This window comes from Pseudorasbora parva, chromosome 11 (assembly GCF_024679245.1).
Source record: "Pseudorasbora parva isolate DD20220531a chromosome 11, ASM2467924v1, whole genome shotgun sequence".
NCBI classification, from domain to species: domain Eukaryota; kingdom Metazoa; phylum Chordata; class Actinopteri; order Cypriniformes; family Gobionidae; genus Pseudorasbora; species Pseudorasbora parva.
This window is the reverse complement of record NC_090182.1, coordinates 26763539-26790817: the sequence shown is the minus strand read 5'-3', so window position 1 is coordinate 26790817 and position 27279 is coordinate 26763539. Positions and strand designations below refer to the sequence as shown.

Sequence of the window (27279 nt, the reverse complement as noted above, 5' to 3'; positions counted from 1 at the left end):
ATGACTTTGATTTTGCAGACAAATTTTTTTCAATTAGCAGTGCAGCAGTTTTGTAAGAAAATCTTCCAAAATCTAAAAACCTTTTCTTTTAAGGAGGCTTTTTTCCCCCCAGTTTGATTTCTGTTGTTGGGAGTATGTGTGGTTGCATGTATTTAACGCAGCATGTGTTCGTTCTTTATTTGTTTGTGGATGTTGTTTGTGTTTGTGTACGTATTCATTAAGTGTGTGTGTGCACGGGAATGAATGTGTACAGTATTTGTGAGTGTATTTCTGTTTGCATGCCCACTGAAGCGGACCTGAGAGGTGCTGGGATGTGTTCAGGGGGCCGGGGGTGAGGCAGCCAGGCCTATAGGGAGCTGTTTGTTTTGGCCTGTTTGCTGGGGATGGCCTCCTTGAGTGTCCCTATTGTGCAGCAGATCACTTTACCACATTAAGGGCGCATGAAAAGAAGCTCTTCACTGGCACTTGGGCCCTGGCTGGAATAACAGGCAGTGTTTTGACTGGCTGCCACCTTCTATTCTGACCACTCTGCCGCCCAGCAGACGGCTCCTGTCTGAAAGAAGCCTGGGTGGAGAAATGCACAGACAGATAGTCACAACTCTTACTCAGCAAACAAAATGTTTTATTAGGTTATGCCACAGTGCCAAAGTCCTGCTAATTCTCATCTTAAGAATAATTATTTTCTATTTTGTCTCTTTTTGTGATTCTGTAATGGAGAAAAAGATTATAAAATAATAATTTTATTTTTAAAATTATGAAGAACCCTGGCTTCCTTGACCATCATGTTTTTGACAAAACACCATTACGTGTCTCAGCCCCTTACAGGCCCTTTGTGCATTTTTACCTAGTTCATAATCATTTTATCCTGCAGTTAAAAATAATTAACAAGTCATGCTCTTTTGTCGTCCGCCATTATGAGTCCTCGGTCTAGCAATGAAAGGCTTCACCATAAGCACAGTCACATAATAGTGTCAAAATCCATTTTAAAGTGCAGTAATTCAAGGGTTTACAAGGCTCCATAAAACCTCAACATGCCCCAGTAATGAGAAGCATGAATGGAAACTTGGATAGTTTTTCGTGGCCCCAGCAAAGACGGGGGACCAAATGCAGGACACACGGCACAAAGCACGGGGGCTGTAACAAAGAAAGGCAGGAGAGACCGAGCTCTCGCTGAGTGAAGACAGGCACACATGTTGCAAATATTGGACAGACCATGTTGCATGGTTGAAGTGATGCAAGCCCTAAAGTATCTTGGTGTACAGTCTACAATTTGACCTTTACAGTACTTTTTACACATGAAAATAATGTAATTATTACTGTTTGAAAGTTTAGGGGTTAGTAAGATTAACACTTTTTTTTTTAAATGTACTTTCTTTTCAAAGAATCCTGATTTTCAACAATGATTTCTTGAGCAGCAAATTGTCTTATTAGATCGATTTCTGATTTGTCATGTGACATTGAAGACTAGGGGAATGTATTTATTAAAGGAAAAAATATATTCAAATGGAAAACAGTTCTTTTAAATTGTAATAATATTTTAAAATATTACTGTTTTTTAAATATTTTGATCAAATAAATGCAGTCTTATTAGCCTGTGTGTGTATAGACCTACTGTATATTAGCACTGCAGAGTTAATAAAATATAATACAATTGAATGTTTATTAAATCTTCAAAAAGTATTATTACAATAAAACTTTTTACCCTACCACACAGTATAATTTCCGTGTTACAATAATTCACACTGTAACATGTATAATCACAGAAGTACAAGGATAAATGTTTATATTCCGTATATAAACACTGACATAGTGATCAAAATAGACTAATCACCTTTTAAAAGTAACTTGACCTTTCAAGTAAAGTTTGTATATAAATTGCATCATTACACCAGTAGGTGGAGACAAGTGACTTAAAAATGGATTTATCATTGAATCATTCATTCAGGATCTGTTAAAAAAATGCTAATTCATCCTGAAACAAGTGAAGTCTGAGTGATTTATTGAATTATTAATTCAAACCAAAAAACCATCATTCAAATTAACGAAATAATTAATGAATTTAAAAGAATGCAGAACCTTATTTTATTCAGTCTATTGAGGGGGAGAATCTATTTTAAACAAACAAAAAGTATTTATACATCATTTAAGTTTTAGTTTCTCTTCAGGATTCAGCACATCACTTTTAGAGGCATTAAAAAACGAGGGAAAGTAACAGTACAGAAACTCTCTGCGCGCATGCAGTCGTATTTCAGACTCCTTGCTGAGTTTACACTTGCTAGAGATCTCATAACTCCACATGTGGCTGGGGAAAGGTTAAAAAAAACTGATATCTTGTAAAATTCACAATGTACACACCTCTCTACTGTTCCCAGGGTCCGTACAAGAGCAGGTCAAATGCAAATGTGTGAACACTTACGCTCTGCATGCTCTTAAGAAACAGACTTCTCTTGTGGTTAAAACTCGAACAAATCATTGAGCGCTTTCAAAGTTTACATGCACACAGTGCACTCTTTTTAAAAATAAATGGACGTGTCATGATCTATGCACTGAGTGTTGAGATGAGTTAGGCTTGCACACCAGCTCCCGTCTCTAGGATGTCCCCCATAATGTCTCCAGAGACGGATGCCACGAGGCAAAATTGTGCGTGGGAAGTCTGGATGCTGTGCTTGTGCAGATACAGCAACGTATCTGTGTGCTGTTGTTGAGTTGCTATGTTGTGTAGATTTTAGGATTTTGAAATTCAGCCAGTACAGATTATAATTGACATTAAGCTGTTTATGCTGCTGAAAACAGTCTTTGACTACAAGCTAATAAGTGTGTGGATATGGGCAGTCTTTGATTTACAGGCTGAAGGCTGAATTCCATTGTAAATCACTAGAGAGAAATCACTTTCAAAATGTTATTACAGGAACATTTAATGTTATTATTGGAGGTCATAAATGTTTCACTTTTAGATCGTCTTGGCAGCCATTAGTGCATTTTTGGCTGTTTGCCTCCTACCACCATGTTTTTGATGGCTATAGACCCACTGAAACAGATGCAGAATATATTGTACAATACGCATTTGAAATGTGTGTTGTTTTGAGATTTTTTAATTTCAAGCTTTGATTTAACAGGTAAAAGTAGTTGCCTTAACCAGTTATGGTTTCTGACTCAGCAGGATGTAAAATCTTTAACAGACTTACAGTATTGCTGGGTAGTTATGGAGCTTATTGTGTTTGTTCAGTTAATGGCTACTATAGGCAATAAATTATTTACTTTCTGTACGTGCGAGTAGTAATTACGCAGCTGTCCCTGCCTCTTATCCAGGTCCCAAAGTGGTCTCGATGGAGAGCATGTCATTCCATATTAATTCAAAGCATATCACTTTGTGATTTGCTGTCAAACTTTTCAAACTGAGGGGATGTTATGCAGGATGCCATTTTAATATCTGTGGCAATAAGTTCTGGGGTTTGTGTGGATATAGCTCTAATTTACGACCTACCCTTCAATTCATGATGCAACAACTTGCCATTGGCTTGACGTTAAAATAAATAAAAATTGAATCATTTAAATAATTAGTGACTTCACAAAATAATTTCTTTGTTCTGCCAATCCACTGGCCATCAAAAAACCATTCCGTATAGAAGAAATCGCTTAAAAATATATAAATAAATTAAAAGCATGAGAATAGCCAGGCTTTTTACTCATCAGCCTTAGATTACTTTTAATTGGAGAGCAATTTTCTGTCCAAAAAGAACGAGTATGTGTGTGCAATAAAGGAGATGACAGGTCTAATGGTTAATTGAAAAGAAAATGTGTCAGGCAGGAATAGAGAGATATGAATGCACGTCAGAATGACTGAAAACTGCACAATAAGAGGCAACCATGTCAGAGTAGAGGCTCTTGAATCTTGTCTATCCGGTTTGTAACATCACACACATTAAAATACTAAACATTTTTACCTCTGAATCTCTTATGGGCTATATCTGCTTACTTCCACCACCCCACGCACCATCTAAAATAACCCAAGGATGAATATAGAAGTATTATTTCTATAGATGAAGATAGAAAATCAGTCTGATTTGGGGTAGATGACATTTGTAGCCCCTGTGGGAGTCTGGTTGTTCATGTTGCCTAGTGCATGTGACATGCAGACCAGTGAGAACTGCAGCTGCTGTTAATGTATGTTATTAAAAGGGTATCGTCATTTTTCCTGCAGACTTGCTGTGGGGTGTATTTCTACATAGCCAAATGCAGAATTTTAAAGTGAATCTTTCAGAAATGAGGCTTTATTAAACAAGTGCATATTTCTATTTTTGAACAGAGTGGTTTTAGGAAGTGAAATAATTGAATTATTGATTGTTGTGCTATTGGTGTGAGCTTGTGTGACTGTTTGTGACTATTGTTGAAACGGTTCTGGCATGTTCCACCACATTTCTTTTTGTTTTTAATCCTCAGCTATAGATGCACCTCAAAACATTTATTTTTGTCCCTGGAAGTTTAATTGAAATTGAATTTGGATGTACATCCGCTACAGACTTTTTTTAAAATAGGGTCCCACTCTCAACTGGAATTAAACATGGATTAATAATTGACATGGATTAATCCTTAATCTACATGTTCTGTCTGTCTGTCTACATGCTCTATGTTCAGACAGTAGTCTGTCTGTTGAACTGTACATGACTCGTATTAAAAATCTTAGTGTTTTAGAAGCACATTTAGTTCACAATTTTAGAGATCCAGGCATCTCTTTCTGGTTATGCCTTTCAGAAGTGATTTTTATCTAATTGTGAGCTTTTAAACAATGTAATGTTTTAAAGCTATTTGCTTTAAATGTTGTGTCAAGCTTATCTTGTCAACAAAAGGCTTATTTAGGGTTTAAGGAGACTGGAAAAGAACCCCTGAAGTTTCTGATAAAGCAGAACTGTCATTTCAAAAAGCATAGAGACTTGTAGATCACATATTCAAATGGAATATATGTCTGAAATATATTGCAAAAGGCCAGTACTACAAAGATGCATCTCTCTTAGAATGTATCTTTGCATTTTGAGTTTGCTCCTATATTTATAGGAATAACAAATATCAGGTATATTGATTACTAGAAGTGTAAAAAGCAAAGTAAAAAACCCAGCACAAAACTCGTTTTATAAACGTATAGTCCTTTATAATTTAGCAATTATAAAAATGTTCTGTGAATGTAGCATGAACATAAGCCCCCTTCTGAGCTATTATGTTGGCTGTCTGGTGTTGCAATTTTACACTTCACCGACTCCGACAACCAGTCTACTTGAGCCCGAATGCCCCAGATTTCACCTTATTTAGGTGATGTGCCAAATCATTCAGTGCGCAGACACATTTGGCAAAAGAAAACAAAATACGCAGACACGACCGTTTCTGAGATTATGACGGAATAACGTTTTTTCTATAAAGAAAGAAAGAAGAAAAAGTCACATCTGAAAGCAAATTCTAGGCCTTCATTACGAATTTCGTTGTATATTTTATTTAAATGTTTAGTGATCGGGTAGGCTACTGCCAATTATGATTATCAATAACATGAATAAAGAGTTCTGGTGATTTGGTGGTTAAATGTCATGCTGCATAATTTACTTTTTAAAGACTTGTTAGCCTATGTCAGTTTTAAACGATTTAATAGGAAATATCACATCACAATATCAACGAATGTAAGAAACTTTGGCCGTTTTAAAACTCCAAGGCGACTAGTTTACTCCATCCCCACGTTTTCACTCGCCTAAAAAGCATAACACTTTCAAGTTTTCGGAGACAGGGAAATTGCAGCAATCTGACCTAGTGCATGATTGAAGTTTCTTTGACATTTATTTTGTGTGAGTTTCGCAAGGACTTGTCAATTGAATTAATAACTGTGCCCTGACTTTTTTTTCGCGCGAATTACAGGGTTAAGTCAGACTGCATGTAATATTTATGACAAACATTGACAAAGTATTGCTTGACTTAACTATTTAGTTATACAGAAAACGGTGCATGCTAATGTAGCTATGCTTCTACATAAAATGTACATTTGTAGGCTACTGCATTAAAATGTGTGTTTATTGGTATATTTTTGTTGTTGTTATCGGTGACTTTGGATGGCTGTTTAATGATGTTTTGTTAAACGCATTAAATCGCATTATCTCTGAATTCAAATCGCTGGTATATTTTTATGTGCAGGCGATAGGGTTGATATTTCAGTCTTTCTGCGTAACGGTCGCATGCAGACTATTTTGCATTGCAATAGCGATTATGTTGTTTTGCCCGTGTACATCAGATTATATAAATATGAGAGAATATTTATGCAAAATATCTTCTTCTACAATTTTATTTGAAACAGCCGCTGGTGTCTTCATCAGCATATAAGAGTGGAATTTTGTTCCATGCTCTTGGAACATGGAAATTAACTGATTTTCAACTATATACCTTATTTGGCTTTAAAATACTTTAAATTAATTTCGAATTGCAGTTTAATATGTAGTATATAATCTATATGTAGTTATATGAAACATAATTGCAGTGCCATGTACCCTTAAGAAAATTAGTGATGGTGAACTTGGATATTGTGATTGCAGTTGGTGTGACACAACATCAGCATGGTTGTAAACATATTGACAGGAACTTGTGCTTTCTTTCTTTGTTTTCTTTTTTTTTTAAGTATGTGTGACAAAGTATGTGATCCGTTATCTGTAATGTCCCTCAAAATGGAAAGATAAAACCGGAAAAACAATTACACAGGAGATTGGCCCTGGGGTATTGAGAGGGGTTTGGATTGACTCTAGTCTGCTTCTTTGGACCTTACATTATCCTGGCATGAGGTCTCTTTGGCAATAGCCAATTTCCAACAGCACCTGGCAGCCCACCCCTGATAGCCTCTATACCTGTACACACACACACACACACACACACACACACACACACACACTTTAAAGTGTGCATAATGACTTTGTTGGACAAAGAAAAAAAATGAGAATACACAACTATTTTGAAGTAACCTCTGAAAATAAATCATTACCTGGATAAGCTACAGTGTGAAATTTTCCATAAAGAACTGCTAGTACCTTCTGTGCTAAAGTCTACACCAACATATGAAATATAAAAAAAGTTATTTGACTTGATCTATCAATTGTTTGTTGGCATCTGTGTCCATGTTTTGATTTATGTCAGCTGGAGCAGAAGTGATACTTTCTGACCCAATGATTATGTCTTTTGTATTTTGTTGCTGTAGTCTTATTAATTTAGGCTTCCAAATCACCAGCCATTAGCACCTGCTCTCTCGCCCCCTGCAGTCCCTGGCCCTTGTTTGCAGGTGTTAACCGATGCAATGATGGTACAGCTCAGGCTACCCTAACTCCTAAGTTTTATATTATTTTAATACGTGACTAATCATGATGACAAACCAGTGGACATCAACTTCTAGTGATTTAATAGTAATATTATTATAAATATTTAATAATATTAATATGACCATAAGTTCCTCAGACGAAGTTTCAAAGGTCCAGTTGAGCTGAACATTTTTTTGGACGCATAGATTTAACGTGAATTCATTTTCCTTTTCCTAGCAAATTAAGATGATTCCGTTTGTATTATGATATTGGTCAATTCAAAGCTTATCCTTTAGGATAATTTTATTCAATGTGCCTTCACAATATTTAGGCTATTTTTATTTTTATGATGAACATGTCTACACGATAAGATAAATGCGTATTTATTTATTGTTTGTCTTCTTGACAAACTTTTAAAGGAGAGGTGCCTTCAGTCTCAGACAACGTATGATGTTACAACTGGATGCTGTTTTTGTTTTTTTGTTTTTAAGGTGCAAATGGGTTCGCAGCGTTCTTAAACATCTACCTACGCTAATTTTCGATTAGTAGCCTAGGCTTGCTTCAGATTATCTGGAGTGTAGAAAGTAGCCTACTTTATCCTTTTTTTTCACACTAGAATGTATGACGTCTCTCGGTAGGCTATATATATTTTTTTTTTATCTCTGTGTGGTAAAAATCCCGCTGCAAATATGGCCATAAGTTAAAATGTCTAATAACATAGCAAAACGACAAGGAAAGAGCAAGAAAAGAAAAGGCAAGCAGCTGACACTTGTTGGACTTTTAAAGTAACAGAAAATCCCCCACTCTATTCCAGCCGGGATGTGAAGTGTATAGCCCAAGTCAATTTAAACGCAAACTTTACGAAACATCAAGATTAATGATGGCTCCATTTAACCACCTTTAACATTACAATGGACTTTCAGCACATCCAAAATAGATTTTGAAAAGGCACATCCTGGGTTAACAGTCATATTGAGTACCTTTGCATATTCATCACTTTTCCTGCAGGTGAATACGCTTCGGTAGATCTCACTGAAAAGGATTAATTGAAGTGCAAATTGTCTCTACCTTCCACATCACTGTTGTAGGCTATTGTTTAGTAAATATAGCGAATTAAAGACAAATAGCTCAATTCACTTATTATACAGCGTATTTTGCATAAGCGTTGGAGTTGAAGATTTTCACATCTAACATTTTCTTATGTAAATAGTAGCCTAGCTATACAGTTGTGTGTGTGTGTGTGTGTGTGTGTGTGTGTGTGTGTGTCAGTGGAAATCGTTTACGTTGAATAAAATCATCCCTTACGGAATACAGTTTGATCGCAGTAAATTCATGTTTGCATAATAGTGTGCTGATGGTATGGTGTTGCTGTGTGAGGCGATGACATGACGTTTTGGGGTGTTTTAAATGTAGAGTTACGAATGAGGAAACTAATAGGCTATAGCTCACGGAAACGTGCTGACTACATGTTCAAGGTAGGCTAATTCATCTCATGAGTTTACTATGACTGCGCGCTCAGTTGCGTGACAAAAAGCGTTTGGAACCTGCTCGTGTCGGTTTATCCTCTTAGACAGTGCCACCCCGCTTAGCCAGCAAAGCTATGAGATTGAGTGTGGCTTCAGGGAGGACTAGGGAAAGGACTCTAAATTAGTACTATTACCCGGAATGCGCATCCAACACATAAACACCCGAAAGCCTACATCTACTAAATTCTTATCTTAACGGGTTTAAAGTATTTTCACTTGTGGTAGCCTACTTTAGAAAATGTTCTGTTTGATTGCAGATAGGCTATATTTCAACCTAACTGATAAAACCAAAGCCATGCCTTATATTTCTTATATCTTGTGTAAAGCCAGCATTTTATTTAAAACGGATACATTCAGTTTTACTTCACCCTAACAACCGCTACTCTTCAAACTCCTGACAAGTGACTGCACTGCAGTGTTTTCTAATCGTTTTCTTATTTCATTGGGGGAAAAAGCCTCCCATTATTTAGACTGGTATGCTATTTTCCTATGGCCAAACATCCTCTTATATTAAAATTGTATCTTTTTAGTTGTACGCAAACGCTTTAAAATGAGAACGAACGAGTGTTCATTCGAGCTCGGATTGCGTGTCGGTGTGCCTCAGCAAAATAGCCAGCGCCATGTTGTTACGTCACCACATATGTCAGATAGGCTCGAGCCGATGGCACGAGGAGAAAAATGTTGTCTGAAATAGAAGAAAGTGCGCTTGCGCAGAAAACAGAAACGATTCTGTTTAAATGAATTTGGAAAACTGTTTATATATGAAGATGGGGGTGGGTTTGAAATGAAGGTGGAGTCTATGGGGGTTGGGCTAAAATACTGCATACCAAGCGAGGAAGAAAAAAAAGCCCGGCAGGTCCTCCAAAAATAATGGTGCCTTTTATATATAGGCTTAAAAGCGTAAACTTAAGTCAGTTTAAAAGTATATTGCATGTTCACGCCATATCCTTTCATTGATTTCATATATTTATATATATATAGCCTATATATTTGTGTGTTACAATAATTTTTATTATGGATTATACATTTTAAATTCTGCATCGATATCTGAGTTGGTGCTCTAGCCGCTATTTGGCTATATATTTTAATATTTTGATTGAGATAATCAGTAGGAGATAATCTGTATAATACATTGGAATAATGAAATGTACAATCTGCCTCTGATGCAGTATTGTTTTTACCACAGCATTGTTTTTGAATGAATGTCTGCTAAGCCCAGCCTACATAATTGATTTCGAGTCTTATACTAGCATATCTCGGCAGAAAGTTTTTAAACAAACTTAACAGCTTTCTAACATGCAAGGTCCTATAAGATCCTACGAATACCATGTGCTTAAAACGGCTGTTAGCTGCGTAAACACTACAAAATTCTGAACTTTTTCGTACCTCAAAGAAATGCTAAGATGGCGGCATGTTACTGTCAAGTTCAAGTGTGGTGCTTCGTGCATTTGGACTAAGGCGTAGGCTATGCTTTAAGTTCAAGGTTAGAACTTAGAACAAGTGGAAAATAGCAAAGTATGTAAATGAAAAGGAAAAACTGAGGTCTTCATTTGTGACATTTCAGGATTTGTTTTAATTCCAGTCAAAAACTTGTTCACATTTTGTCATAAATAGTTTGTTAAACAAACCAACAAACAATAACCCTACTTCGAAAGAAAGTACAAGATTTTGCTGAATAGGTATGTTGAAGTAACATCGTTTGCCTCGAAAATGGCACAGTGACACAGTTCATCAGTTAAACATGTGCTTTTCAGGAATAACTCGATGCGTGACCCATTTCCACGAGAAAATGTCACAGAATCACATTCAAGCTCCATTTGTACATTAGATCTGTCTAAGATCAGGGCTGAAGATACATCGAAGATGGCTGAAATAAATCTTTATTTCTTTTAACTTAACGTATAGAAAATAGTATATAAAACATATATTCATTAAATTATTTAAATAAACGTATTTATATATCACCGTTACTTACGAGGTACTGATTTTTTTTAACGTTTGTTTACAAAAAGTAGTGCTGGTGGTTTGAAATCATGTTCATAAGCACAATATATTTATATGCATAATTTTAGTCTCTTAAAAATATGTAACAATGCAATGCTGTAACTCTTGGTGTCACTGAACAACATATTTCCCTTACTTTTCCACCTTAAAAAGTTCTACTCTTAATATTAAATTCCATTCACACATACAGTTCCACATTTGGAAAAGTTATTCACATAAAACAAGCAAATGTGTAATCAAAGTTTTCTATATGTTATACCACAGTACTCATAACAAACAACACGCTATATTCACAGAAGAACTACATTTAAAACAATGCAAACTGACAGACAGAAAGTTTATTTTGAGAATGTTGTGACAGATCATTGCTCCTCTTTGACACATTAAACACAGACTTGCATCCACAAAGACAGTTCTGGAACCATCGAAAATGGAATACTATACTGATTCAAATGGCTGTACCTTAAAACCCCAAATAATGTCTTTAACACTGTCACACGAGTTTAAATTTGATGCATGAATTGAAGCTATACTATTGCATGGTGTATCTGATCAAAAAGTGGCGTGTCCATGAAAACACTGGTCAGTGGGACTCTCCAATTTGTAAGTGTTCCTTATAGAGATGTAGTCTATTCTCTGATGCTAAGAGTAAAAAAAAAAAAATATATCAATAAGAATCAGAAATTTTGCTACCTTATATGGCTGATTCGTCAGTGATAAAAAAAAATATATAATAAAAAATAAAACCAATGTTTTCTTTTATACCGGTCCTCACATGAGCTTAGCGTTGGAAAATGCATACTTGAAACTATATATCATGTCATGTTATAATATTAATATAATTAATACTTTACGACCCAGATAAGACACATTTATTGGTTAAAAAAGATACAATCGTATCGTGGGAACTTTAGAACTGACTCCCTTTTCATCGTTAAAACTGGTTATTGACTCAAAACTGTACAGTCTTGTTAGAAAACATTTCCATAAATATCATTTAAGATTCGGCTATTTCGCCGATAATTAAATTACAAATTGATAAATATGGCATCATGGATATGTATTTACATCATTATTAACAAAGGCAACGTTATATTCAAAGGTAACAATCGTAAGCTAATACCACATTCTCCACCTGAAAACGGACTTGGACAACAGATTTGACTCCATCAAACAAGGAAATACATTCACGAGTAGGCTATATACTTATTTATGATTTATTTTTTTGTTCAAGTTCAAGACAAAGACTTTGGCACGTTTCTTAAGACTGTCTGAAGTTTTAACAATCAGTCAAAGGTGATGTGAGTGTCACCTTAATATAAAACACCGTGGAATATTATTTCTTTGCCATTATTTTTAAATATTTTTTTTCAGAAAATACATAAAATGAAAAATAAAATAATCATCTGAAATCTGAAAACTAAAGGAAAACCATTTATTCTTAGAAAGTGTTATTTTGTTATTTAATGCCTTGCTAGTTTTCTTCGAACTCGGAATAAAGTCAAATTTCGAATCCTGAGAATAGACGAGGCCTGTTGGCGAACTCTCATCTTTTCCTGTTGTTTCAATGCCATTTTGTACGCCATAGCGTAAATAGTTTTTTAAAAGGTTGCTTCAACCTTTTGGTCCACCTTTTGAGAGTCAGCATGGGGCTTCAAACGTACCATTCGTTAAAATTAGGCGGTAGTCCATCGCTGTGTGCAGATGTATTTTGCACTGCAGACGTGGGTGTTTTTGTCGGGTCTTCAGTGTTCGCAGAAACCAGCACTGGCGGCGTGGACGACTCGTATCCAGAACTAGCAGCTGGAGACGACTCTGAGCCTTGTGATTCGTGTACCTTAAATTATAACGTCCATATGTATGACACACAGGCAATAACACACCTTTTCACATGTATGGTTAAACTTCATGATTTAAACGATTTATGGTATGATCCAAAACACAGAACAATGCCAGGCCTCGTTAACATTCATTTGAACGCATTCTCCGTATAAAGCATAATACATGTAGGCCTATCTAAGGGGTTTTATTCTTTACAACATAATAAAAACACATTTATTTGTATGATTTATATTTGTTTGTAAAATCAGAAAATATCCCTTACCTTCATATGTTTCCTGAGAGAGCTGGGGTGTGTATAGGACTTGTCACACACTTTGCAGATATATGGCTTGTCAGATGTGTGCACGTGCATGTGTTTTTTCCTGTCGCTGCTGTTCGCAAAGCGCCTGTCGCAGCCGTCGAACTCGCATTTAAATGGCTTCTCACCTGCAAGTGAGAGCAAACATGGGGGTGTAAGCGATATAACTTTATTCATAGGGCGGATGAGCACAACTTTCAGTTATGTAATATGCCTTTCGAAATAATAGGCCATGGTGCGCTCACGCCAGATGGTTTAGTTACCCACATATCACGATCCTTGAGAGTCCGTGCTGCAGTGCTATCCTTTATTTACCTTCATAACCACCTTTAACCTACACACCATGCATCGTCGTGTAAATAGCATGGCAGTTGCTTAACAATTTGTGCACGTTTCTAGTCCGGCAAGTATAGCCTAATATAGACTGTTCAAAAGCTTGCTTTACCTCTCATGTGTACCTCGAAAGGGGTCATTTTTTCACAAATCGAGCGATAAGACTAAATGCACTTCGACCACTTCATACTTTCCCATACCACAATGTGTAGCTTTTTATTTATGCTCCCACAATACACAGATCCCCCAAATTACTAACTTTATTGCCACAAGCCTCAGAAATAGCTTCACAAATGAAAGAGGACAGTCCATTCACTATTTTGCTTCACAACCATGCATGCAACTTTGCATCCTCAAAGAGTTTGCATTTGAACAAAAACATTTTCCTTAATAGAAAAGAAAATGACAATTTATTAGTATTGGGGTTATATGAGATCAAAATGTGTATTTCTCCCCAAATATTTGACCAAAGTATTTAATTCCTCCAAACCTAAATTGTAGTTAAAGTGCTTGTGGAAGCACTTTTTTCTCCATGTTAAACTTTTTATTTACTTTATAATTAATGTAAAAGGAAATATAGCCTACTGCAATTTATGTATACAAAATTCGCGTGTATATAACTCAGTTAAACGTTTATTTGTCCAAAACAAGTAATAAAAAAAAATGGGGAAATATGAATGCCTTACCTGTGTGAGTTCTTTTATGAATTTTAAGATTTTCTGATCTTGCAAAGATTTTCCCACAACCAGGGAACGGACAAGGGAACGGTTTCTCTCCAGTGTGCACTCGGATATGGTTCACGAGTTTGTATTTGGCCTTAAAGGATTTTCCCTCTCTCGGGCAGTCCTCCCAGAAGCAAACATGATTACTCTGTTCTGGGCCGCCAACGTGTTCCATCGAAACATGTGTCACCATTTCATGCATTGTGCTGAAAGTTCTGTCACAAGTCTTTTTAGGTCTATTCATCTGATTCTCATCTATCCACTTGCAAGACAATTCTTGCTTAATAGGCTGCCGCATGTATCTGAAGAAGGCCCCCGGACCGTGATGTGTGGGTACGTTCATCCCCATGTTCATATTGATGGGATGGTTGTAGTTATGGAGCTGAGCGGTGCCATAAGGGTCCGTACGAGGGCTCGCCACAGGTCGGTACGGATCTGGGCGGCCAAAAATGTCCCCGCGTAAACCCAGGTGCATTTGGCTGTTTACAACGTGTCCTCCTGGTGAAGTGTGGCTCACGCTCTGGTCGTGAAGTCCAGGAAACAACAGATGTCCCGGGTTGTCCGAAATTCCGGGGGGGCCGTGTAGACTCCCAGCAGAAGCGGCAAAGATTCCATGCTGAGCACTCGGTGGTGCGGTCTCTCCGATGCCTGCGCCCCGGTTTCTGAAGAGAAAGTCCCTGGTTGAATTGAATGCTCCACCGGCGTAAGAACCAACTTGTCCTCCATGGTGGTGTCCGAGCGCGGCTGCGTATCCAGTAGCTTGCGGGGTAAACGCTGATGTCTGGCTTGAGGCGATATCGTGAGTAACGGGACTTATCTTGAAGGCAGCCGAGTGAGATGAATCTGCGAAGGGACTAAGCCCCAGCCCGGGGTCTCGGTTTCCCAACTCATGATGTCTAGGCGTTCCGAATCCCCCTACTCCTAGTGACGGGAACTGAGGAGCGCTATCAAGGAGCATAGTCATTGGGCTCAGTCGAGAAAAAGCAAGTGAAAAGAAAAAAAAGTCAGAAACCCCAGGATAGTGGAGTAGCCTAAAGTGGGTAACGGTAAACTGAGCACAATTTCACGTGAGCTTGAATAAAGAAATCTTGAATGGAAAAACGAAATGATAATCCCGTGTCTCGGTAAACGGGAGAAAAACTCCCGTAACTGGGATCCGTGAGAAAGAGGATCAAACTTCCCCCCCTTTCCAGGCGAATGATGTCCTTGGACTGATAAAGTCAATCACTCACTCCTTGCACATAAATGAGCTCGGGAGGCAGCTCTACGCTGTCCAATGAAAGGACAGCTCTTTCTTAGTCACGTGACGGATAGGAAGGGCGATAATTGGCTGCGCATTCGTTGATTGGCAAGGTTTAGTATTGAAAATGGCAGTTCGTTTCAGTGAGTAGATTTGATTGGTTGCTGTTGGCATTATTTGCAGGTAAAGGAACGGGACTTTATTTCGCTTCAGCAAGAAAGGCTTGTTTATTTCCCGAGCTTAGCATGGCAGCTGTTCCCAAAGTTACATACACGTCAGGATTTGATTGAAATTTAGTTTCTCAAAATAAACTTTTGCCGAGTATCTTTCAAAAGATGACTTTAAAAAGAAAAAGTAAAATATATATCTATCTATCTATCTATCTATCTATCTATCTATCTATCTATCTATCTATCTATCTATCTATCTATCTATCTATCTATCTATCTATCTATCTATCTATCTATCTAAACTCATATCTAGCTACATTAATGCATCCATAGAGTTCTTAATATCTCGAAACCTTATGAAACATAAAGGCTATCTCAGTACAGAGTAAAACCCAAGAATAAGACCGAAAGAAACATGGTGATAATTATATTATCCCGAGGAATTTTTTTTTTTCACGGCGCCAAAAATTCTTGCTATTGAGGAAGTTCCACGGGGCTGCTGGTGACTCGCTGCAGGACACATAAAATCTGATCAAGTTCAGAGACGCGTGGAGTGTTTCAAGCAGCGCTTTTCTACCTCCAAGCCATTTCACGTTCCCTCTCCTCTTCAATATCTTCTCGGAAGGAGCTCCCTTTTATATTTTAGAGATTAAAAACAAAAATCTTTAAAAAAAGACCCTCATTCTGGTCTAGTGTTCATGCAGCTATCACGCCTTCACTTTCATCACTTTTTCTACGATGGAAAAAGGGGGTAGCCTATATTAGGCCTTGTCTAAGTTTTTAAGGTGAGTGATTTATTTTTCAGTAGATGCATAAAAATGTCCTGTTGATCAGTTTCATATTGTAGCCTATTCAGGTAATATAGGCCTAAAACGTGTATAAGACCTTACCTGTTTTAGAAACAAAATAGTATAAAATTAACATTTTCTAATATATCTTTTTTGTTGTTGTTGTATAAAACGTTTAAATGTTTAATGGTTCATTTGCTTATTAGAATAATATGCATTTAAATTTTGTCCCTCTAAAAAAAAAAAAAAAAAAATGAAAGGGGATTGCTAGCAAAATAGATATCGAGCAAGCTCTATCCCCCCTCCTTTCTGCTATGTTGTGTTCTTTCTTCCCCTCTCTCTTACGCTCCCTTTCGTACACGAGCACACATGTGAGTATATTCTAGCGCCGGATAGATTTACGGCGATTTTTTTTTAAGGTTTCACTGTCCGCAGTCGGATTAGGCTACGGTTTCTTTACATACCACTCTAGATGCAGGCCTATAGTTTGTCTGTTTAAATGTGGACTCACTTAATATATTATGTGACATATTCATTTCCGGGCGTGGCTAGGAAATAGCTAAGTTCTTAAGGACGTTCTTTGCTTTCTCCGCGGAATTGTTCAGTTACTTCATTTAACAACTTTACAGCACTACAACTCTGATGCCAACCAAAAAGTCAAATGAGGGCAAGCTACGCTTTTGACTCAATGGGGGCTCGTGCGTTATTTTACGATGGACCACAGATAATTGCATGGAACAGAGCTACATTTCGAGCGATTATTTGATTTAGTTAAATATGTTTCGTCAAAACAATATGATAATTCTGTATCTCCCGCCATCTTGAATAGATTAGACAAATATTTCTTTAGTTTGAGCAGAATCACCTAGAAACAACTTCACTGAATTCTTATAGTTGGTTATTCCGGCTAAACAATTATCAATCGTAGAATCATTGACAATTATTGATCTACTGCTATAGTTCATGTCCTGTTGATATAATTATCCGGTTGTCAATCTCAGCTTAACGTTATTTAATTTATTCAAATAGCCTACACAATAATAAACTTATACAAATAAAACAGCAGAAATGACTTAGATTACCTACCAGTTCGTCATAATTTATTTTAGGCAAATTGTTTTATTTATTAGTTTAATTGTATATATTATTTTTGTGGTTTATGATTCTTCCCTTTTCTTTCTCTGTGTGTTTTTGTTTTAGGGACATGTTGCTTTATATCTGTTTCTGTATATAGCTGTTAAAAATTCAAAAGTCTTTAGCATGTTTTCTATCAGCTTTGAAGAGGAGTTGGTCTCTTAGGCTAATCAGTACAGAGTAATGAGATAACTGTGGCATCTTCAATTAACCTGTGTCTATATAAAAGTTGTTAACTTTGTTTAGAATAAATTACTGGAAATTAAATTTGTCGTGGCGTAACGAATCTGCTTAATAGTGGGTAGGCTACTAAGTGTTAAGTGGTAGCCTACTAAATGCAAACTGCCGTTACCAGGATAGGCCGAACCCCCCAAATAAGAACAACAAGTATTTTAAAGTTTAGTGTGTGTGTGTGGTGCTTTTACTTAGCTTCCTGCTTATCTTAAGTTTGTCTATTCTCCACTTAATTTGCCCATCTAAATTGGCCCAGAAATTAAGCTAAACACCCGCTAAGTTCACTGTAATGAGGGAAACTTTTGTTGTGGCTTTCAACTGAGTATATACATCCAGTTTTATGCCCACTCAATTTTAAAACCACATTTTAATAAAAATAAAAAAAATTAATAAATATGCACACAATTTTAAAACCACATTAACAAAAAAATAAAATTTTATATATATATATATATATATATATATATATATATATATATATATATATATATATAATACATACACATAGGAGCACACACATTTTATATTATATAAACCTAATACAGGTATACAAGGAAAAGAAGCAGTTTCAATTAAGGTATATTTAGAGCATAACATATTATTTCATAATAAACTCGCCTTTCAAATGAGTTTTTTTGTAAAGAAATCTCTAAACAACCACCCACTATATGAACGCATTGGATTGATATTAGACTATTGACTATGTTGTGCACTGTAGGTAGCAAAGACCAGCCTGTGACCTTTGTGAACTATAGAAGTGTGTCATTTAGTGACCATTAGCCTATACTTGATATGACGGAGCAAAACCATTAGCCTGTACTTGCTTTTTTGTGCATTTTTTAGTGTCCTACTGTACCTGCACCTTCCTCTTATGACCATTGGTTTCTTCATGCATGTACCCCCCCCCCCCCACCAATTCAGGAGAACTTTATTGGCAAGACAAATTTTACATTGTAGTACATTTATATGAGCCTAAATAAATAGAATAAAAATGAACAAAGTAGAAGTATTGAACAATTGTGGAAAAGCAGGAGGTGGGGGGACTATGTACTTTGTGGTGTGTGTATGTGTGTGTGTTTGCATGTGTGTATAGGAGTTTGTGTGAGTTCATCTCTCTTTCTCTCTCTCTCTCTCTCTCTCTCTCTCTCTCTCTCTCTCTCTCTCTCTCTCTCTCTCTCTCTTTCTCTCTCTCCCTCTCTCTCTCTTTCTCTTTCTCGCTCTCTCGCTCTCTTTCTTGCATTGAACCATTTATGGGCAGTGTTTAATTCTGAAAGTTGTATATTTAAGGAATATCTGTGAAAATGCCTTTTGTCTTTTAGTAATGAAGAATAAATAAGTGAATCAGGAAACTAATCAGGAAAAGTGGATGTTTTGTGTGGGAGAAGAATCTTTTGTTGCACTAAATAATATCTGTCACTTTTATGGTGGTGGATATCATGGTCGGGCCATTTATATAAACTGCATATATATAAAAGTAAACCGTCATTGGCCTTTTCTGGTTTTCCTTTCCTTATATTAAATTTAATTTATTTACTTATTTTTGACTGTTATAGTCCTGTTGTGAATACAGTGACTGTAACCTTAGTAAATATTGTTGTCTTGTAATGTTTACTGTATCCAAGAACTTCATGTGTGGGAAGAATTATATTAGTAAATAACCAAACATGTGCCCACTCAAAGGGGGGAGACAGTCTCCCAGAAGAAGTATATTCATTTCTTTCTTGATTTTCGAAATGTTGTGAAGTGAGCGATCAATGTATAATCAAAAATGTTCAAAGATATTTTTGAGATGCTGAAACTTAATTAAATTGTCATGCCTCAAAATTTTGTCTGGTTATTTAAACGTGTTTAAACTGTCTCTTCTACCAGGTATTCAGATGCTGTGTCATTCTTTTCCCAAAAGCAGTTTAGTTAATTATTTGTGGTGAGAATAGGAATGTCCATTTTTGTCAGTTTTATATTGACAGGTGCAAAATAATTCAAAACAAGTGAATACATTTCCTCCTAAATTGATACCAGCTCATCTGGGGTTTTTAAACGTTGAATGTGTAAAACTTTTTTATCATTCTTGTAACCTCAATTGTATTAACGCTTTTATGTTCCATAAATGACGTTAAATGTATATGCGATATTTAGGTATTTAACTCAGTCATTTTTATTGTGACCTAAAGCTTACTTATCTATTTTAAAAATCACATTTGCTTGCGTATATAATATTTTATTAATATTAGCCTAATTAATTGTATTATTCATGAATTTCATGTATGTATTAATTAAAAAAAATATTTCTGTTCATTTGATCAGAGATTTGCAACTCCAGAAAAATATCCGGGAAAGAAAATGCACGGCTAAACCAAATTCCATAAAAAAACATCTCTTCTTCACTAAACAAATCAAAATAATGAAACTAAACGACCAACACACGGGGAAGGATACTTTACAATATGGGATATATGAGATAAGTGTATCTTAATTTAATGTTTTCCTCTTTGGTTGAAAAATGGCATTTAACAGAGTGAAACAATCTTGATTTTTATGTCTAGACTCTTAACCGAATCAAGTGTAATATTTACCTGGAAGCAGAATTATAGACGCTCAACTGGCTTGCTATAATATGCTATTATACAAGTTTAGTTGGTGATTTAAACAAAAAAGAAATACATTCTGTCCACCAACAACACCACTATAGCCTATGCACCGAGTATTACCAAAGTATATTCTATTTAATTAATGTTAAACCACAATATTAAATAAAACATATTCACAGTTGCCTGAATGAGAGAGACGTGTGGCTTGAAAGGGAATTTTGATTTGGTTTCTTAACTTCAGTATTTCTATTCGATGCTGAAATCTTACAGTTGAACAGCATTCTCAGACGTTCTAATAATTCATATAGGCTATATATGATATCATTTAAACATTTCGCTATTTTAGCCAACATATCTCATTCGGAACTCTGGTGCATTTAAGTCATATATGAGCCAATATCTGTCAGTGCACGAGCGGCACATATCAAAGCATTTTCACTGAGATATTTGAAAACGGAGTCGTGTGGTGAACGCCTGCGTGTCCCTTTTAAAACAAATCCAGGGACTGTCAATCATCGCGCATTCCGACCAATCCCAAAGCACCGTTTTTTAAAAGCTGGTTTGCCTGCTGTGCTTTTATATTGCAGTATGGCCTGGTTCGGAGCATTTTACTACCACGGTTATTGCCACAAATCAAGAGGGCAAAGTGAACGGCATGGGACTCACACCAATCTTAACGATCCTGGGTCCGATTCCTGCGTCTGAGAGGTTTACGGGCAATAACTGCACATGCAGATGATACAGCGGGGGAAATGGGAAAGAGTTTGTAGGTAAATCGTAAACGTTAAAGGTTGGTTGATTTGCCAAACCCTCAGTCAAGCTTGCAACAAAACATGACAAGCCTGTCGCGGTTTAGTGGCTGCCCTCTTTCTTGCGTCAACCCTGGGGAGAGCAATACTGAACCCAGCGTGGTGCTGCCACCTTTGGCAGAGGAGCACATGGGGCACCCCACTGGCAGTTCCTTAAAACTCTGCCCCTCGCAAAATTTGCGAGACTACCACGAGACGAGGGCCAGTGCATATGTTGACCACTCGGTTACCCATTTTCCAGACACTGGATACACCAGTCATCGCTTAGAACCCAGTCCTAGGGGCATTATCTTTGGGACAAATCTGTCAGCAGCAGGCATGCCACCAGTAACTGATCAGCTGGCTCCGAGACCTAATCAACATGGCAATATTGGAAGGTACCGTGACCTCCACAGCTATAGGGATGGCAGGAACCACGCGTTCTTCACCACGTATCAAGAACAGGCCCATGGCTCGTCAGACGCAAGCCGAGATCTCAGCAGCCAAATGATGTTGGGTCTTCCTGGAGATCTTCTCTCACGAACCCACCCGTATGGGCAGTCGGTCAGTGGCCCCAGGGCCAACAGCCAGCAGCTAGTCACCCAGTTCTTGGAGTTCTATAAGCCTCTGAATATGGCCATGCAACGAGGAGGGGGTGACGCCTTCCTCAGGTGCTCCAGGCAGAACCCAAAGCACGAGCTCGTGTGTAAGTGGAGTGACGGCCAAGAAGGCACTGGCAAGCCGCCCTGCGCCAGGAGTTTTGGGACCATGTATGAACTCGTCACCCATGTGACGGTAGAGCATGTTGGAGGACCGGAGCACTCTGACTACGTTTGTCACTGGGAGAACTGCCCAAGAGACAGAAAGCCCTTCAAAGCCAAATACAAGCTCGTCAACCACGTCAGAGTGCACACTGGAGAAAAGCCCTTTCCCTGCCCTTTTCATGGATGTGAAAAAGTTTTTGCCAGATCCGAAAATCTCAAGATACACAAGAGAACGCATACAGGTTAGTTAAATAATAATAATAATAATAATAATAATAATAATAATAATAATAATAATAATAATAACAGTAGTGTTATAAAAATAGGCTTGAAACTTATGGAATTGTTTCTAAATAATTTATCGGAGAGTTTTACTTAACATTGTTCCAAACATAAAATCAGTTCATGAAGAATTGCAAGAATAGAATAATTCGATTAATCATAATGTTGGATTATTTGTTACCAAAATAGTTACAAATTCTAAGGTTATATATTTTTTTAAACGTTATGTTTTGCTGTATATAAACACGGATCTTGACACTGTGGTCCATCATGTTTAATACATTTTAAAAATGTTTCAGCATATAAATGAATGTAAATTTTTGTATACCATAGAATTTAATTAATTTCTACAACGCTTTAATTGTGGTGGCGATTAAAGCATTTAATTATGTAGCCTATTGTTTGTTCTGACGTTTGTTACTCATATTAGTGGAATGATTTTGGATTTCGTTTTTAGAAACTTTCGTGCTGATGAAAATCGTTCCACAGGCCAGTTGTTTGGGTGTCTCTCATTCATGCAGTGAAAATAAATAAATAAATCCCGGGGCACCGGAGAGCTGTGACGTAGCGTTTACGCAAGGCGCAGCTGAATTATCTGCTATGGTGCACCCGCACTGCAAACTTTGAGCCCGCTACACTTGAAACTGACGTCACGTTTATCCTTAGAATATTATAATCTATGTAAATTACCATCTAAATTGTTTTTCTAAATTGTATTGAACAATAAGCTATGATTAAGCCTTTATGAACATGTTTTATCGATAACTAATTATTAAGCTACTGTTAACTTTTTTTTTGTTTGTTTACTAAATCGATTTTAACAGGAATTCATCTTTGGCTCATGGCGCATATACAAATAGTAATTATGTCAAATAACATATTAATAATTATTATTGTTCACTTGAGGCATTTAAATCGAATTAAAATAAAATAAAACATTAACTGACACAATTCCATAAATGACAAAGCCAACCGTTGGGTATGGCTAAATTCAACTTTGTTATTGAGTTATTAAATTTAATTTTCCTTATTGATAACTGAAATGATTGTGAGGGGGTATATGCATATGCGGTTCATTAACAGGCCTACGTTAATCTATGGTTAAGTCTGTTTTTGCTATAGTGTGAGTCATGATATTGAAAGTAGCAGTAATTGCATGAAAAAACTGTCACTTTTTAATAATGATAGATATAGGGACAAATAGGGCTAAATTGATTTATTTCGATTTATCACATTTTTCATGCACGAGAGTGTAATCTAAACAAAGTTCTACCCTCGCCTGTTATGGGCTACTGTATAATGTGTGAAGCAGCACACTTTTTTCATTTGATTCAACATCCTGCATAACAGATAATGACACCATGCACTCATAACTGATGAGCCATGGTTGACTGTACATCCCACCCGTAACTCGCGTTTCCCCCTCCTCTGCCCGTTTAGGTGAGAAACCGTTTAAATGCGAGTTTGAGGGCTGCAATCGGAGATTTGCAAACAGCAGTGACCGGAAGAAGCATTCTCACGTTCACTCCAGCGATAAGCCCTACACGTGCAAGGTCAGAGGCTGTGAAAAATGTTACACACATCCCAGCTCCTTGCGCAAACACATGAAACTCCATTGCAAGGCCTACATTGCCAAAATCGGCGAAGACGACGAGCACCTTGTAGAGGCCAGGTCTCCTGAGGTGGCAGAACAGCAAGACGCACCCGCCTCCACCACAGTGACGCGAACGATGACGACCCCCTCCCAAGAAACTCTGTCTCCCGAGACACGAAATGAGTCTACTATGAGGTCACGTTTCCATCACACCTTTGAAAACAGTTTGGACTATACGGCGCACAGGCCACAGTCCCTTTTGGACCCTCTGTTGCTACAACGGGGCAATCACAGACCCGAGTCTGTACAATACTCATACAACCAACCAAGCCATACGTTCGCACCTAGCCATAGAACTTTTACGTCCAACTCACCTTTTCAAAAAAGTCTGGTAAATGGCTGGTACACATGTCATAGCGCCGTGGACACTTTTTCACCCAAACACTGTAACAGTGATTTATAATGTCTGTACTTCGGGTTGTATTCGGCGTGTTAAAGCACTGACAAGGGGTTCCTCCTCGTGTAAAATGGTCCTATACAGGCTTATATGATTAGTGCAATTTGTTACTGTGAGCTTTACCTGTTGTAGCCTACATCGTTCTTGTACTGGTGAGACGTCGGTGAATATTCCCAAACTGTAAATACCGTACTTAACCTTCCCTAAATGTCTATAAAACGATACATAATTTGTCAAAATATAATTCATATATAAAATATAAAATGTCTGCAAACGAGATACCCACAGATGGAGAAGAATATAGCTCCAAATAATTTAAAAAGTAAGTTATTTCTGCACAGGGAAACATGGCGTAGGCCTATCATTTTGAGGTTCTGTATACAGGCAGGCCCTCCGTATGTGTTGTATAGTGGAAATAAGAGACATATCTCTTGAAAAGTTACTCATGAAGTTATTAACGTGATTATTTTTCGTAAAGTAGACTACAACATGGATTTTATATGTATTTTCTGTCACCGCTTAAATGTAGGTCGCAGATTATTAGAATTGAAATGTATCGTTTGTCTTGATGTGATGTGTTATAGTGAACCCATCAGTGGACGCGGCCTTTAACCAGATTTTTTAAGTTTTTGTCACCACACCACCACTGAGCGCATTTTATACCTCAGTAATTCTGTGGTGATTATTACAGACATCAGTCCCCTTCATGAGAATTGTTTAATTAAGAATCTACTGTATATACTGTACAATTAATTATGCATTCAAAGAAGATTCATTAAAGTATCTCTATTCTCTTTGATCAGGCGTGTGATTTAAACTCTATGCTTCTCAAAGGAAACATCCGTGAGTTCAGTATAGGTTTTTGGATTTGATCTGCATATGTGCCTAATTTAATGGATATAGGCTACCACATACTGTTGGAATTACGTTCCAGAAAAAAGACAGAAAACTATACTTTTGGTGACTTTCAGACTTGTGTGAATTCCAAAATCTTTATTTTGGTAAAGATATAGTTTTCAGTGAAGTTGATTTAGCGGCTGAAGTCCCCTTTAATGAACTCCAGCACTTGTATCGTAATATTTTCGGATTATTTTATGCGAAGTTACGATAATTTCGTTTACTATTGACTTTATTGTGCAATATGGCAGGGCATGAATAAGATACGAGCGAGGATATAGGCCTTGTAGCTACTTATTATCGCACTCTGCAGCGAAAAGCCAACCTGCACTTACGTTTCTCCCAACACAGAGCGTTTTACTTACCGTACAAGAACTGAAAATGAGCGCAAATCCTGTTCCCTCGAGTACAAGTCGGCTGTAATCTCACTTCTGTGGTCAAGAACCAAATGACAGAATTGGGAAAAAACGAAGCAAATAAATTTGGTGGTTGTGAATGAAAATGTTCTGTTATAACAGAAGGTACCATAATTGTTAGCCTGAGGCCCGCATCACTTTCGCTACACCAGTTGCATAACCAAAATGCTATTGCATATTTTCTGTTTTGTCCTCAATTTCAGTACTGTCCCCGTTTTTTTTAATTGATTTATTTAAAAAAAATCTGAACAATTGATTTGTAAGGCTGTAAAGGCAGCAAAAATGAAACGTGGGGCCTGCGGTAGTAGTCAACTGTTGAATATTGAATTGCAACTGTTGTTATAAAGTAATATAGTTTGTTATATAATAACTATTGTTATATAGTCCTATAGTTTGCACTTAATATTTTATGCTCCAGTTTTGCCAGGTTTTTTGTGCGTGTGTGTATGGTGTTGTGAAGTGGTGGGTTAGGGTAGGGTAGGGTGTGAAGCAGCTCAAACTAATGACCAGGATGTTTTGCATTTTGAAAGACTGAATTCTTTTCTTGTTGGTTATTACAATAATACAGTTCCCACTGTCAAGGACGGCACCTCAGGCCCCAATCATTATAACCTACTTATAGAGAGAAACTGGTGAAAAATCGTGTGACCAAAGAATACAGTGAACTTGTGTTTTGTGGTCTGTTTAAGGCGTGAGAAAGAGACCTTAGGTTTAACTGGGAAAAAAGTGCTACCAAGGCTTTAGACCCTGTGAGGCTTCTAACACATTTTTTTCTGTTTATCCATTTAGCTACTGTGAATAAACTTAGGGAGGTCATAGGGCAAATGTAAATCTGTTTCTCCACTGACACCTGATTTCATCCGTGCCATACTGATGCGGTATGTTGAAAGCAAGTCGTTGTGAATATGAAGTTGGCAAGATATTCTTAATTTCTATTTTAAACACCACTAGATCATTGAGAGACAGGTAATTGAAACGAGAGCACAGGAAGTTGTGGTATTGATGAGATGTTTCCACATTTACAATATAAAACTAGTGTTAATAATTGTGTTGTCTTTAGAGATGATGTTTAACACAGAGATACTTGCATTAATGTGGTTTGTAGATCAAATGTGTAAAATCGCATGTGTCATAATTCATCCAAACTGATTCTGTCTCCTATAAAATGATGATGCCTATCAAAACGCTAATGTTAAATCTTACAAGCTGTTTTGAGTAAATTGCAGTCGTAAAAAATCATTTCCTGGATTGTCTCGTGTTTGGAATCTCATTTGTTTCCAGCACAAATAAAATGTGTAGTGCATGATTTTGAATTGTACAAAAATATTAACAAAACAGCTTCAGAATTAGCTGAGAAATGTAACTGAAAACATTTGAAAGCAACTGAAATCACATTATTGATCACAATGAGAAATGTTAGCATTTCTTTTAAAATTATTTTTGACTAGTGTTGTAATAGATCATTTGAAAATTACATTACAGACTCTGATTTGGCAATTTTGACATATTTTTTCCTTAAACGATCACGTGATTGAAATCAAATGACAAAAATCGTATGTGAAGACTGATTGGATATTATTGTACTCTCCCATATAACCTCAAAGTATTAGCAGATGCTGACAGGAGGTCAGCGCCAGAACCCACAAAGCCTAACACACCCTTAGCTTAATTTTTACATTCTTGCAATCCCATAGTCTTACATGCAATCTGTGCTAGCACTTTACAGCCATGTTCTGCATGTATACATATTACCCAGCTATTGTAATTACTATAATAAGTAGGTACTGACCCCGAACCTACAACTAAACATAATGTAGTTACCTTACTGGCAATTTCTTAGAAAAAAACTGTCAAATATCTGTCAAAAGTTAAAGCAAACGCTTTAAAAA

At 36.9% G+C, this 27279-nt stretch overlaps 2 protein-coding genes across 2 annotated transcripts; one reads left to right on the top strand and one right to left on the bottom strand.

The window, feature by feature from the left end:
• Positions 1-10388: 10388 nt before the first annotated feature.
• zic3 (zic family member 3 heterotaxy 1 (odd-paired homolog, Drosophila)) lies at positions 10389-15270 on the bottom strand. The gene is made up of 3 exons (XM_067457630.1): positions 14003-15270; positions 12948-13111; positions 10389-12680 (listed from the first exon to the last, which is right to left on the bottom strand). The coding sequence occupies exons 1-3, from the start codon at positions 15000-15002 to the stop codon at positions 12498-12500; spliced, it is 1347 nt and encodes a 448-aa protein (XP_067313731.1). The 5' UTR covers positions 15003-15270; the 3' UTR covers positions 10389-12497.
• Positions 15271-20762: 5492 nt separating this feature from the next.
• zic6 (zic family member 6) lies at positions 20763-24876 on the top strand. The gene is made up of 2 exons (XM_067457629.1): positions 20763-21986; positions 23467-24876. The coding sequence occupies exons 1-2, from the start codon at positions 21026-21028 to the stop codon at positions 24081-24083; spliced, it is 1578 nt and encodes a 525-aa protein (XP_067313730.1). The 5' UTR covers positions 20763-21025; the 3' UTR covers positions 24084-24876.
• Positions 24877-27279: the final 2403 nt, after the last annotated feature.

Bases quoted from the DNA above. Each gene is read 5' to 3' on its own strand.
- zic3 (XM_067457630.1), bottom strand. From the start codon at position 15,002: ATGACTATGCTCCTTGATAGCGCTCCTCAGTTCCCGTCACTAGGAGTA. The intron at 13,112-14,002 runs GTAAGGCATTCA...TCTCACTTGCAG, and splicing joins TCATAAAAGAACTCACACAG to GTGAGAAGCCATTTAAATGC. The intron at 12,681-12,947 runs GTAAGGGATATT...TTATAATTTAAG, and splicing joins CTCTCAGGAAACATATGAAG to GTACACGAATCACAAGGCTC.
- zic6 (XM_067457629.1), top strand. From the start codon at position 21,026: ATGACAAGCCTGTCGCGGTTTAGTGGCTGCCCTCTTTCTTGCGTCAAC. The intron at 21,987-23,466 runs GTTAGTTAAATA...CTGCCCGTTTAG, and splicing joins ACACAAGAGAACGCATACAG to GTGAGAAACCGTTTAAATGC.